Below are 13,894 nucleotides of genomic sequence, written 5' to 3' on the forward strand. Positions count from 1 at the left end.
CTCACCCATCTATACACAATACCCCATAATAACAAACTGGAAACATGCTTTTAGAAATTTTAGCAAATATATTGGATAGAAAATACAGAAATATCTCATTTAAACAAGTATTAACACCCCTGGGTCAATACTTTGTAGAAGCACCTTTGGCAGCGATTACGGCTGTGAGTATTTGTGGGTAAGTCTCTAAGAGCTTTCCACACCTGCCCATTATTCTTTCAAAATGGATTCAAGCTCTGTCAAATTGGTTTTTGATCATTGCTAGACAACCATTTTCAGTTATGCCATAGATCATAGATTTTCAAGTAGATTTAAGTCAAAACTGTAAATTGTCCACTCAAAATCAAATCAAATCAAATCAAATTTTATTTGTCACATACACATGGTTAGCAGATGTTAATGCGAGTGTAGCGAAATGCTTGTGCTTCTAGTTCCGACAATGCAGTGATAACCAACAAGTAATCTAACTAACAATTCCAAAACTGTCTTATACACAGTGTAAGGGGATAAGGAACATGTACATAAGGATATATGAATGAGTGATGGTACAGAGCAGCATACAGTAGATGGTATCGAGTACAGTATATACATATGAGATGAGTGTGTAGACAAAGTAAACAAAGTGGCATAGTTAAAGTGGCTAGTGATACATGTGTTACATAAGGATGCAGTCGATGATGTAGAGTACAGTATATACATATGCATATGAGATGAATAATGTAGGGTAAGTAACATTATATAAGGTAGCATTGTTTAAAGTGGCTAGTGATTTAACTCCAGTGTAGATTTGGCCATGTGTTTTAGGTTATTGTCCTGCTGAAACGTGAATGAATCTCCCAGTGTCTGGTGGAAAGCAGATGAAGCAAGTTTTCCTCTAGAATTTTGCCTGTGCTTAGCTCCATTATGTCTATTTTTTGTCCTGAAAAACTTCCTAGTCCTTAACGATTACAAGCATACCCATAACATGATGCAGCCACCACTATGCTTGAAAATATGGAGAGTGGTACACAGTAATGTGTTGTATTGGATTTTCCCCAAACATAACACTTTGTATTCAGGACAAAAAGTGAATTGCTTGGCCAATTTTTTTTTTTTTTTGCAGTTGTAAACTATAGAAAGCAGGTGCAGAAGGTGAGTTTAATGTTAAGAAAGGCAGATAAACAAAACAGGAGACCTGTACTGAATGTGACCAAAACCAATACTCCTGATGACTAAGGCTACTGAGGGCTAAATAAAGGGAGATTAATCAAGGCAATGAGGAGGTGCGGGTGTGCGTATTGATGGTTGCCAGGACCATTGGTCAGTATACCGGCGGAGTCAAGCGCTAGAGCGGGGGAGTGGGAGTAGGCGTGACAGCAGTGCCTTGTCTCAAACAGGATGCATGTTTCGGAACATGTTTTATTCTGAACAGGCTTCCTTCTTTCACTCTATCAATGAAGTTAGTATTGTGGAGTAACTACAATGTTGTCGATCCATCCTCAGTTTTCTCCTACGACATTCATTAAACTCTGTAACTGTTTTAAAGTCACCATTGGCCTCATGGTGAAATCCCTGAGTGGTCTCTTTCCTCTCTGGCAACTGAGTTAGGAAGGAAGTCTGTATATTTGCAGTGACTGGGTGTGTTGAGACACCATCCAAAGTTGAATTTAAAAAATGTCACCATGCTCAAAGGGATATTGTCTGGGTTTTTTAAAATGTTTTTTTTTTCACATCTACCAATCAGTGCCCTTCTTTGCGAGACATTGGAAAACCTCCCTGGTCTTTGTGGTTGAATCTGTGTTTGAAATTCACTGCTTGACTGAGGGATCTCACAGATAATTGTATATGTACAGAGATGAGGTACAGAGATGAGGTAGTCATTCAAAAATCATGTTAAACACAATTATTGCACATAGAGCGATACCATGCGACTTATTATGTGAATTGTTAAGCACATTTTTACTCCTGAAATTATTTAGGCTTGCCATAACAAAGGGGTTGAATACTTATTAACTCAAGACATTTCAAATGTCCTTTTTAATTCATTTATAAAGATTCCAAAAAACATAATTCCACTTTGACATTATGGGGTATTGTGTGTAGGTCAGTGACATAAAAAATAATGCATAGGCTATCCCAATCATGAGGCCTGGCCTACTCTGCTCTTGCTGAGGTAAACCGTTTTGTGCTGCCTAACCAATGGATGTGCTGTGTACGGTGGCACTTCAGTAGGTGAGTCAAAAGCTTCTTCTGAAAATGTCATATCTGTGTAAGCGGACTAGGCCTACTGATGTCCTGTTCAGTTTGAGAGAGAGAGAGAGCAAAGATGCAAAGATCAGAAAGAGGACCAGAGGTAAGCTTGCTACTGCTATAATTGATTTGAGTCAAATATATATTTATTTGCCCATAACGAAGCTATTTATTGACCTCACAATAAGCAATATAACTTAATGTACTGTATATACTTTGAAGTGGCAGCTGTGAAAATGGACAGCACCTGGCTGCTGAAATTTGACCAATTGGAGAAGGTCTAATTCGGATAAACTGTCTTTCTTTTCATTTGACTTTAGGCTACTAACAACAAGAGGGCTTTGTGTTGGAGCCTATTTCTTCCTATTCAAGAAATAAGAGGTAGGCCTACCTGTTTGGTAGATTAAATGATAGTCTACTATCCATAGACTTTGTCAGCCAATTCCTTCAATCACCATGCACTCCTTAAGTATCTCAGCGTCAGTGAAGGGCTTGGTGTGTTAAGTTAAAAAAAGGGCTCGAATTAAGGGGGTATGTGAGGGTGTGAGAGTATTGTGGCTCTCAGAAATGGACATGCAATAAAGCAATCTATAATGACGCTTCAGTCGGCAATGATTTGTGCTAGAAACAAGCTGTAAAATGCCGGGAAAGACTCTGATGCATTTGGGATTTATTTGTTCCCTTTTTGACATTCATAGGCTACAGTACAACCAACTATAGCCAAGGTGACAAAAAATGTGTCACACCCTGATCTGGTTCACCTGTCCTTGTGATTGTCCCCACCCCCTCCAGGGGTTGCTTATTATTCCCGGTGTATATATCCCTGTGTTTCCTGTCTCTCTGTTCATCTTCTTTGCCAAGTCAACCAGTGGTTTTCCTTGCGCCTATTTTTCCCCAGTCTCTGTTTGTTTCTAGTCCCCCTGGTTTTGACCCTTGTCTGTCCTGACTCCGAACCCGCCTGTCTGACCACTCTGCCTGTTCACTTGTACTGTTTTGTACTCGGATCTCAAGACTGCCTATCGTCCATTACTGTTTGGACTCTCACGTGGTTTATGAACTCACGCCTGTCCCAGACCTGCCTTTACCTACTCCCTTTGTTATAATAAATATTGGAGCTCTACCATCTGCCTCCTGTGCCTGCATTTGGGTCTCGTCTTGTGCCCTTTATAAAATGTACTTTGCGAAGGAAGTAATGTGTGATTCTGTCACTTTCATTTGAGGTTCAACATTTCAACAGGCGATTAAACTACATACTAAGTCGGTCAGGAGCAAACCAGGTAGCCTAAGAAGGAACGAAAATTAATTATTTAGGCTATATTATTATTATTTCAAGACTATAGCCTGCCATTTAAGAAACAAATTGTGACTTATTTGTGACAAGCTACAGGCTGGAGGCGGCAATCAGCATTTCAAAAACACATCAACAATAGCACTTCAACAACATGCCTATAAATGTCGCATTTAGGCTGAATAAAAGGAAAATATGCCTTATTAAGCTACACAGTCATTCTACAGTGCATTGGAATTCACTTTCAGAAACACGAGTTGACTAGTCTTTGGTATGAGGATCATGTGGTAAACTATGCATGCCTAGTTTGTTAATTTAGCCCAGCTCTTATATTCCCATGCCCTAATCACAGTAAACACGTATATTCTGTAACAACAATATCATTGAATAAAATAGAATACATTTGAAAATGATAATTTCCCCCAAAATATGTTTTGTAAGTGCATATACACAAAGTACTGAGTAATGTGTCTGAATATTATATAATCAATTTTTAACAAATTAGCAACAAAAAAATGTTTTTATAATAATAATAATAATATATGCCATTTAGCAGACGCTTTTATCCAAAGCGACTTACAGTCATGTGTGCATACATTCTACGTATGGGTGGTCCCGGGGATCGAACCCACTACCCTGGCGTTACAAGCGCCATGCTCTACAAACTGAGCTACAGAATTGTGGAGTATTGTGTATAGATTGATGAGGGGGAAAAACGATTTAATCTATTTTAAAATAAGGCTGGAACGTAACAAAATGTGGAAAAAATCAAGGGGTCTGAATGCTTTCCGTATGCACTGTAGGCCTACCTGATGATATGCGGCTGCTGTGTTAAAAAACAATTGTATTTTTCTCGAATTCTTTGATGATCTGAGACATCAGTTGTAACTCCTTCTGTTGCACTCAATGTGTACAGTTGATAGACAACTTTAGCACTGTTCCAAACAAAGTACAGTCCTATTTTTAACAGTAGCCTGTATAGAAATCAAAACGTCTCCGGGGCTACAGCATGCGCTCGTTCACAGCATGCGCTCGTTCGTTGTCAGGCTCTGTTGTCGTATAAAAACGTTTCTGCTTTTCTCCAGTCATGTAAAATGACGTAGAAGTGCATGAATTGCGTGTATAAAAAGCTTTTTTTTTCTTGTCGGACACAAATAAGATAATGAATGTATGCAGTGCTTTTACTATAATGGGGATCTTATCACACCTACCCTTGCCCGTGGTGATATGCGAATCCACAACCTTCTGGCTACTTTGTCATGTAACTACAAAACGAAGAACAGTTTCTTAGAACCGAATGTCTAGGGCTCTGGTCTGTACTATGAGTGAGGATAAACAGTAGGAATGTTATGTGCTATTCACTTTGTTTGAATTGTTGTTTTTGGTATAGTGGAGGGACACTTTTTTCTCTCCAGGTTTTAGGGGAGGTCGGGTAAACATATATTTGACTGAAGGGAGGGCCATTCATTATTTCAGAGAGGTCCGATTGTTAGCAGAATTTACGCAGCAGGTTAGGATGATTATGGTTACGTTTATGAAAAGGGTTAGCTAAAATGCACGAAAAACAACAACTTTTGATGTTAATTTGACAAATGCTGGTTACATTTTCGCGACTACCCTAGCGTTACGTCGCAATAATCTCAAACTTCTCCTGAAGTGTGCACTTGTTCCCTTCATTAATTTGAAATGAAATTCATGGTTTTTCGAAACGCTAGTACACAATCCAATATTGTTTGATTTGCAGGGAGTAGTTAAAGTGCACACACTTCTGGAGGACAGAGACACAATCCGGGAAGAGGTCGATTTGGAATACATTTACAAGGCGCTATCGTGGGGACCAATCAGAATCTAAAATGTTCAACCTATCTATCCCATGATGCTTTGCTTTATGGAAATCACGGATAAATGCATCTAATTCTATTTGATTCATCAATATTATTCATTGTTTTGTCAACTAAAATATGATTTAAGTATTTTAGACAACGGAAAATCAATAACAGAATAAAATACATTTAATGTTTTTCCCTACCCTGACTGAAGTCCCTGTGTCCAAAGAACACGTTGTAAAAACTATCATTTCAACGTTAAAAAGGGCTTCTGCTATGTTTAGCACAGGGAGGGTGGGGATTCACCACTCTTCTTGCGGAATCGATATCAAGAGATTTCGGAAGCATAATTTTTACTGCCCGGAGCTGCGAATGATCGTGAATCTTTGCGCTCCAAAATTTTGTAAAAGAATAACATCTATTTTAACATAACAAGTATTTATTCATTCTAGTGCGGCGCCAGTTCAGACTTGTGCGTGCAACTGGTCCACAAAACATGCATTAACAAAAGCAGGTCATAATCAAATTATCCTAATGCTGTGAAATAAGTGATGATTGTCGTCATAAAACATTTAACAGCGACTTGTTGTCAACAGGCTTGTTTTTATTTTTGACCTATTTTTGAGGATGCAACATGCGTGACTGTCGAGCTGCACTGCTATATGAGGAAGTGTAACTGCTCGAAGTGCGCATGCCCAGCAGCTTGTAGGGATGTGTTCGACTTCATAAAAACGGTAAGGGAAATCTAAATGATGGCTTTGTACTGTTAGGTGTATTCGGTTCATAAAGGCTAACTGATTTATATGCGAGGTAATGTCTATCTCTACGTAGATTTGGTCATTTTAAAGGGGTAACACCCCGTGCTCGCTCCGAATGGCGGGGCAACGCCGTCGCCGCGTTGTTGTTTGGTGTACGTGCTGCCGCACAGGGACGTAATTTTGAAGGGGAAAAGAAAAGTACAACGGACGCACGCTATCGTCTGAAACAAGCGGTACGTAACCGCCGCCACGCTGTAAATCTCAAGGTGGCTAGTAACAGCCCGGCCACAGGTTGCGTGAGCGCCAAACCTCTGCCCAAAGTCCATTACTTTAGTTAGCTTAGCCATCTTGCTAGCTACAAGCCGCCACCTTGCTAGCAAGATAGCCGGACTAGTACAATGTATGGGCGTAGGCCGTTCAGCTATACAGATCAGCGGGGAAGGCTATTCGGGCAAATGGCGCTTTAGCAGCTAGTTAGCTATGTTCCACTTGATCTCCTGACTGTAACTAGTGCACTGCACTGCCCATACCCACAGAAACGATGCGAGGAGAAAAACTGAGTACAAACTTGCTGTACATTACTTTTAACTAGTACGTTAGCTAGCTTACGCAACGTTTCTGTGGATATGGGCAATGTAGTGCACTAGTTACAACCAGGAGACCAGGTGTAAAGATAGCTAGCTACTTGTTAAACGTTATACAAAGTACGTTTTCAGTCAGGTTTTTCTCCTCGCCTTTTAAATGTGTAGGTACCAAGTAGGAAAGATGGCTAGCTAGCAACCGTGGCTTTCAATGAGCCCCATGCAGTGCCCCAATTTCTAACTATGACAGAATAACCGAATAACACTTTGGGGGTTTGAATTAAACCATACTGCCATTGGCTGAAACTGAGAGGCAACTGAACTGAATCTGTTTATGGGCATGGTCTACCCTGAGAGCATCTTATCCATATTTTACCTTGTCCTATCTGTCCTCCCGTATGTGAGTAGTCTTTCACACACACATTCTTCTAATCTTCCCTATTTGTCACCATTGTGCTCTTCATCCCTATCTGGGTCTTTCAGTAGGTTACACTGGGAGAGGAGTCAGGATGGCACAAACCGAGGTGACGACAGTCTCCATGGGGGACTTGATGGTGATGAGGGCTGCTGAGGAAGATGATGGTGATGACAATGAAAGCAAGACACAGGTCATCCTCCAGCTACAACCAATCACAGCAAGGTAGGTACACACTGATGTTTACTTGAGCCTGATGGGGGGGAGACGACGACAAGACTAGTGTAACAGAGTTGGTTCGGTGAACCACTCTCACATGATGGTTCCCCAAGCTGATTGCCTAGGCTTTAGGTTAGTGAGCTAACACCGTCTTGTGGCAAGCAGACCCTGCTTTGTTTTTTAGCCAAAGTTTTCATTTGTTTTGTATTCACTTTCCCTTGCAGTATGGATGAGTCGGGAGAGGCAGACACAGCTGTTGTGGCTGTGGAGTCACACCCAGGTAAGTAACACACACACAGGCACACACACACGCACACACACACACACAGTCCCACACAAACAAAGCATATCATAAAACATGTGCACGTGTGTGTGTTCCTTGAGAAGAAACAACAGTTGACGGGGAGGACGTAGAGTTGGGCTATCCCATCACATGTGGAGAGTGTAAAGCTGTGCTACTGGTCAAGAAGTTTGTCTGTCCTGGAATAAACGTAAAATGTGTCAAGGTTAGTATTGTCATGGTCACTGTATTCTCTACAGAAATCATAAAGCTTTTCAAATGCTAGTGTGCAGAGAAGGAACAGCTCAGACTGCCAGCTTCGGTATACTTTTTAAGAGTTTTAGTCCTGTTTGTACATTGTCAACAGAAGAGATTGTGAGAATGTCACATCATACCGTTTGCCTCAACAATGCCTTAGACATCAGTTGAAGGTTTCTCATTTATGATAAGGTGGTGTAGGTATCTGTTTTGTCATCCCAGTGAACAGATGGTTCATTTCTAAACTCTACCTATAATGTCTGCACCATACAGTATGAAGACCAGCTGATCAGTCCCAAGCAGTTTGTCCACATGTCTGGGAAGGCTACACTGAAAGACTGGAAGAGAGCTATCCGGATGGGCGGGGTCATGCTCAGGTGAGAAGTAAAGTCGACCGGTCCCACATCAACCCCTAGCCTCTAGCCCCTACACACTTGTGGAGAGATCATTAGATAGGCATTTTGCCGATCTTAGGCATCAGAGGTAGGTAGTCAAGAACTTAAAGAGGTGGGCCAGAAACTGGAGGGTTGCAAGTTAGGAGCCCAGGTCTGAGGGGGAAATCAACCCAAGGTGATTGATGCACATGGTGTGTCCCTTCCCGCTCTCTTTCCTCAACCTTTTATCTAATCATCTCTTCTTCAGGAAGATGATGGACTCGGGGCAGCTAGACTTCTATGAACACAACACTCTGTGCACCAACACGTGTCGTAGCACCAAGTTTGACCTGCTGATCAACAACACGCGCTTCCCCCCTGACGGCAGCGGACTCACCACACCCACCTCCTCACAAGGTGAGACCAGACACGCCCCTCCCCGGGGTCTGTTAAGAGCTCAGGTTGTCTGTGGCAAAACAATTTAAAAGTTTGTCAGTTATTTTTTGGTCTGGCAGTTATTTTTCGTAAATAACCTTTTAATCCTATTTTCTCCCATTTACCTCCTTTTGAATTAGTGATTTTATGTTGTGTATTGAACATTGTAAGTAGTGGAGCTAACCATGTCTCTCCCCTTTTTGGACATGTAGCCCAGGTGGTGATTGGTAATGGTGGCCAGGTTGCCATGACAACAGAGGAGAGGTCAGAGGTTCTGACCGGAACAGTGGATTGGAGTTCTGGGGCCGTAGCAGTGGAGACAACAGAGAAGAAGGAAACCAGTGAGATATCAGGTGAATTCTTCACCTAAACAGTTCCCACTCGTGACTGTTTATGTATTTATACTCTCAACTCTGAAGTCAAATGGTTGTCCGGGCATTGGTCTTGTATTAATCTTAGCTTCATACCTGGGTTAAAAGCACTATGTCAAGTACTTGCTGTTGAGTGCGATTGGTTTAGCTCGCACGGTAAAAATACATCCAATAGAATAATCCCCAAAGTGCAAACTCCACCGACCCTACATGTCGGTCAAGCTAAACCAACCACATTTCAAGTATGTGACACATATTTGACTAGGTCTGCTTGGCATGCAACTGGATGAATTCTTCCTCACCTCTCTCACATAACTGTGACTCAAATTGCATATATCCTACTTTGGATTTGAACTCTGCTGTGTCCTTTATGTTCCCCCAGAGGAGACGTTGAACTTCTGGAGAGGCATAGCTGATGTAGGCCTGATGGGGGAGGTGGTGGACAACATCAGGACAGAGCTGCTGGAGATGCTGAGAGGAGTGCAGTTACGCAGCGAGCAGGCTGCCATGCAGGACGCTGGTAGGTACTGGCACATAGGACACAGGAGATCGGGTACAGGGTACAGGTCATGCATGCTGAGAAGAGTGCAGCTACACAGCAAGCAGGCTGCCATGCAAGGCACATGTGTGGGTACTGGTACCTAGTCCTAGGACAGAGGGGATAGGGTACAGGTCAATTCTAAGGGTATATGCATGGTGCCACACAGGTGCAATGTTGGTTTCCGTTGATCAAGTCAGGGGATGAAATAAAATGAGAAGTAATGTTTACTTCTCAGGAGTCACATAAGGAAAATACTAGATTGTGGGGGCAACCAAAAAATAAGGTACACATATGTCTTGTTGAAACACATTTAATGTCTTTGATTAATTGATTGACTGATGGATGTGTTATTATTGACCATGTGATTGATTACCTACTGATGGACCTCAGATTCCTGTCTGGTAGAGGTGGCAGTGTTGAGTAACCTGGCCCAGGTGTTCGGCCTGCTGGACTCGGTCAAACACATCCTGAGTGTAAGGAGAGAACAGACTGACCCTGGAGAGGAGCAGGTCCTTAGCACACTGACCAGTGAGTAATGATCAATTCAGTTTTCAATTCAGTAACTTCAGGCAAAGGTATGTAGCCTATGATGTTTTGGAAAATTGAACTTTTAGTCATTTAATGTGAATGGTCAGGAACAAAAAATGTAATAGTCAGTTGTACAACTGAATGCATTCAACTGAAATGTATATTCTGCATTTAATTGCAAAGATACACCTTTATTGGATATGGCCTCAAACAAAAAGTATTCACTTGCTAATTGACACAGTTGATTACTGTAGAGCACCATCTGAGTCTAACCTCTGACCTGATCTCCACAGACCTGGAGATGCAGCTGGAGGAACAGAGACGACAGCAGCACGTCAGGGCTCAGCTCTGCCACCCTCAGCCCCTCAACAACATCAGCCACACCCCAGGAGGCAAACCCACCAAGCCCAAGGCCAAACGCCCCCGTCTGCAGCGGCCAGCCTCCACCACCACCCTCACCTCCTCCCCCTCCCAGCCCCAGACAGCCACCCTGCAGCCCCAGCAGTTCACTATCCTCTCCCCCATTTCATTCTCCTCCATGGGCCAGCCCTTTTCCCTGTCAGGCCTCCCAATGGCCACGCTGGGTCAACAGAACAACACGGTAACCCTTCACACTCTGCCCGCCGGCTCTCAGACCTTCACCCGATACATCACCACCATGGTGGGGGCCGACGGCAAGACGGAGACCCTGACACTGCACCCTTCCCAGGGGCTGACGCTAGTGGGCACCACCCTCCAGGATCCCAGTCAGCTGGGAGGAACCATGATGAGTCCCGTGGAGCTGGTCCAACTCACCCAGGGAGGGGTGACCGACGGTGGGGAGATGATGGTGGAGCAGCCCATGGGCCAGGTTGTGGAGATGGGGATGGTACAGGAGGGATTGGTGGAGGGGGTTGAGGACAAGAGCCAGGCACACACCACCGTGATTGAGATCGACCCCGCGCCGGGAGACCATGACCAGACCATGGGGGCAGTGATGGAGTTACAGCTGGCCCAAGAAGGAGAGGCCGAGGCTGGGGAGGAGGACTCTGCCGTAGTGGTCCATGCTGGGATGGAGGTGACCATGGTCTCGGAGGGGCATGAGGGGAGGGAGGGGAGGAGATGGTGATGCAGGGGGAGTCGGAAGATGCCCAGGGGGAGGTGCTTGAGGCTGGGCAGCAGAGCCAGGTAGAGGGGGTACAGCTGGATGCTAATGGGCAGATCTCAGGCCTAAGGATAATGGTGATCGAGGAGGAGACTCAGGAAGAGGACAAGGACAAATGATCCAGCTCAGCTCTGCAGACAAAGACAATACCCTCTCCTCCCCCTGGAGCCATGTCTGACAGTAGGGATGGACTAGCCTGTTCCCAGATCTGTTTGTGCTGTCTTGCTATCTTGCTGTGATAATTATCATAGGAGCTGGCAAGATGGCACAAAAAGATCTGGGACCAGAGTAGGGATGGACTCATGGACAGAACATAAAAGAGAATACGCAGGCAGACTTGTGGTGTAATCAAGTGTGTGGAGTGTAGACAGAAAGCTGCCAAAGACCTAGCCTTTTTAGAGTAGCTGTGGTCCTTAGCAGCTAGGCCAAGGTGTCCCTTATTTTCATTGTTGTTTCCTTCGTTTATATTAAAACAAAATGACAACATAGCCAGGCACCGTATCTTATATTGTTTGTTTTTGTTACGCATTTGTATGACTTCAACTTGAAGAAGACACCCAAATACAATTTTCAGAAAAGGTCCCAGGTTATTGGCTTGAGATTGGTATGAATAACAGTCTGGTGTTGTATTCAAGGTGTGTTACCCTTTTGGTGTGTGTGTGGAGCTAGAGGTCTACTGTGGGATGATAGCAACAGTTCTAAAACAAAGTCGGCTCTGTTACACATTTCTTTCAAAAATAGAAAGCATACCACTTTCTCTTTGCAACTTTTGGGATGAAGTCTTTTCTGCAGTTTTTGTCAAACAAAACAAAGATAGTATCTTGTTGAGCTCACCATTGTCAGATCGAAGCTTTTTTGGCATTTTCTTTTGCAGGATTTGCATTATTTCACCCTGATTCTCTGTATGGTGACAAATGCAGTAGATGTATTGTATATGCAAGCTCCATAGAGAACAACACATTTGCATTTTTTTCTCCTCTAGGATTTTTAGCTTGTGGTTATTTTAGCAACAAGGTTTTGTATAGATAGAAATGGACCCAAAGTTAAAGTATGACCAAGATGGTTATGTAAGTCAAAGAATAATGACAGGGACTCGTATGTCAAGCTGAACAAAATGCTGTAACACTTTAGGAAGAAAGTATACACACGCTTTCATAACACCTTTTATGAAACCTCTCATAACCATTCACTAGCCTGCTGATATTGTTGCACTCGCTTTGTCTAGGGGTCCTAAGCTCAGTTACATGGTCTGTAACCTGAGTGAATGGGTGCATTTATGTGACAAATCAGCGTTTGAGGCGGCAGGTACCCTAGCGCTTAAGAGCGTTGGGTCAGTAACAGAAAGGACGCTGGTTCAAATCCCTGCGCCGACTAGGTGAAAAATCTGTCGGTTTGCCATTGAACAAGGCACTTAACCATAATTACTCCTGTAAGTCGCTCTGGATAAGAGCATCTGCTAAAAGACTGAAATGTAAATGTAATAGTACCTATATTAGTGTTGCAGTGTCATTCATAAGACATTTATTCAACATCAGCCTCATGTACACCCCCCCCCTTCAAGCAAAGTGTTACCCAAACCGCTGCCCTGCCTAGAACAAAGAAAAGTTCTTACTCAGTTTATTTTACTCATAATAACACACATAAGTGCAGTGCTGAGACCAAAATGAATAAATCCATTCAATTATTTTGGTCAATGAATGTGAACAAAGTTGCAGGGTACATTTTAAGTTGTCTGTAATGACCTGTTCTGTATTTCCATCATAATTACTTTGTAATGTGTTTTAATATTATTAAAAGAAATCAATTGGTGTTGGTTGGTGGTTTGGTGGTTGGGAGTGCATTAGTCCTGTTCTGTGGAGGAGATCCAAAGGAGGAGATGGAGACGGATGGATCGGCCACCCCCTCTAAAAGCCCCCTTCCAACAGCACCAGGCAAGCTCTATCCTGGAACCCGCTAGGCTCCTCAAACTCAACTGGACCTCAAAGCCAGTTCCACTGTGTTTTTTAATTGTTCCCCTCTAATCAGGGACTGATTTATACCTGGGACACACCACCTCTCAAACTTCTACAGACGCACAATTGAGAGTATTCTGTCGGGCTTGTGTCAGAGCCTGGTACGGCAACTGCACTGCCCACAACTGCAAGGCTCTCCAGAGGGTGGTGAGTTCTGCACAACGCATCAATGGGAGCAAACTATCTGCCCTTCAGGACACCTACAGCACCAGATGTCACAGGATGGCCTAAAAGGTCATCAAGGACAACAACCACCCGAGCCGCTACCTGTTCACCCTGCTATCATCCAGAAGGTGAGGTCAGTACAGGTGCATCAAAGCTGAGACCGAGAGACTAAAAAACATCTATCTCAAGGCCTTCAGACTGATAAACCATCACTAACACAGATAGGCTGATACAGACTTCAAATCATTTACCACTTTAATAAATCGATCACTAATCACTTCAATAATGTCACTTGAATAATGTTTACATATCTTGCATTACTCATCTCATGCATATGCTGTATTTCATACCATCTAAGGCTTCTTGCCTATGCCGCTCGGTCATCACTCATCCATATATTTATATGAATATATTCTTATTCTATCCCTTAGTTAGATTTGTGTGAATTAGGTAGTTGTTGTGGAATTGTT

General features: G+C 43.1%; 1 protein-coding gene and 1 non-coding gene across 2 annotated transcripts; both read left to right on the forward strand.

Annotated features, from left to right (window-relative positions):
• The first annotated feature begins 5,603 nt into the window (after positions 1 to 5,603).
• Positions 5,604 to 5,739, forward strand: LOC124044797. The gene has a single exon (XR_006840734.1). It is a non-coding gene; the product is annotated as a U11 spliceosomal RNA (small nuclear RNA).
• Positions 5,629 to 13,056, forward strand: gmeb1 (glucocorticoid modulatory element binding protein 1). Its single transcript, XM_046364001.1, has 11 exons — positions 5,629 to 6,077; positions 7,166 to 7,322; positions 7,541 to 7,596; positions 7,704 to 7,822; positions 8,128 to 8,231; positions 8,497 to 8,645; positions 8,876 to 9,016; positions 9,417 to 9,554; positions 9,981 to 10,103; positions 10,397 to 11,190; positions 11,223 to 13,056. Exons 2-11 carry the CDS (start codon positions 7,192 to 7,194, stop codon positions 11,364 to 11,366), a joined length of 1,899 nt encoding a protein of 632 aa, XP_046219957.1. The 5' UTR covers positions 5,629 to 6,077; positions 7,166 to 7,191; the 3' UTR covers positions 11,367 to 13,056.
• The last annotated feature ends 838 nt before the right edge of the window (positions 13,057 to 13,894 follow it).

This window comes from Oncorhynchus gorbuscha, linkage group LG09, assembly GCF_021184085.1.
Source record: "Oncorhynchus gorbuscha isolate QuinsamMale2020 ecotype Even-year linkage group LG09, OgorEven_v1.0, whole genome shotgun sequence".
Classification (NCBI taxonomy): Eukaryota; Metazoa; Chordata; class Actinopteri; order Salmoniformes; family Salmonidae; genus Oncorhynchus; species Oncorhynchus gorbuscha.

What these genes read in the sequence shown, in the direction of transcription:
- gmeb1 (XM_046364001.1), top strand. Translation starts at nt 7,192, where the DNA reads ATGGCACAAACCGAGGTGACGACAGTCTCCATGGGGGACTTGATGGTG. An exon ending in TAAACGTAAAATGTGTCAAG is followed by an intron (nt 7,823 to 8,127) that starts GTTAGTATTGTC and finishes TGCACCATACAG; the next exon opens with TATGAAGACCAGCTGATCAG. An exon ending in GGCTGCCATGCAGGACGCTG is followed by an intron (nt 9,555 to 9,980) that starts GTAGGTACTGGC and finishes CCTGTCTGGTAG; the next exon opens with AGGTGGCAGTGTTGAGTAAC.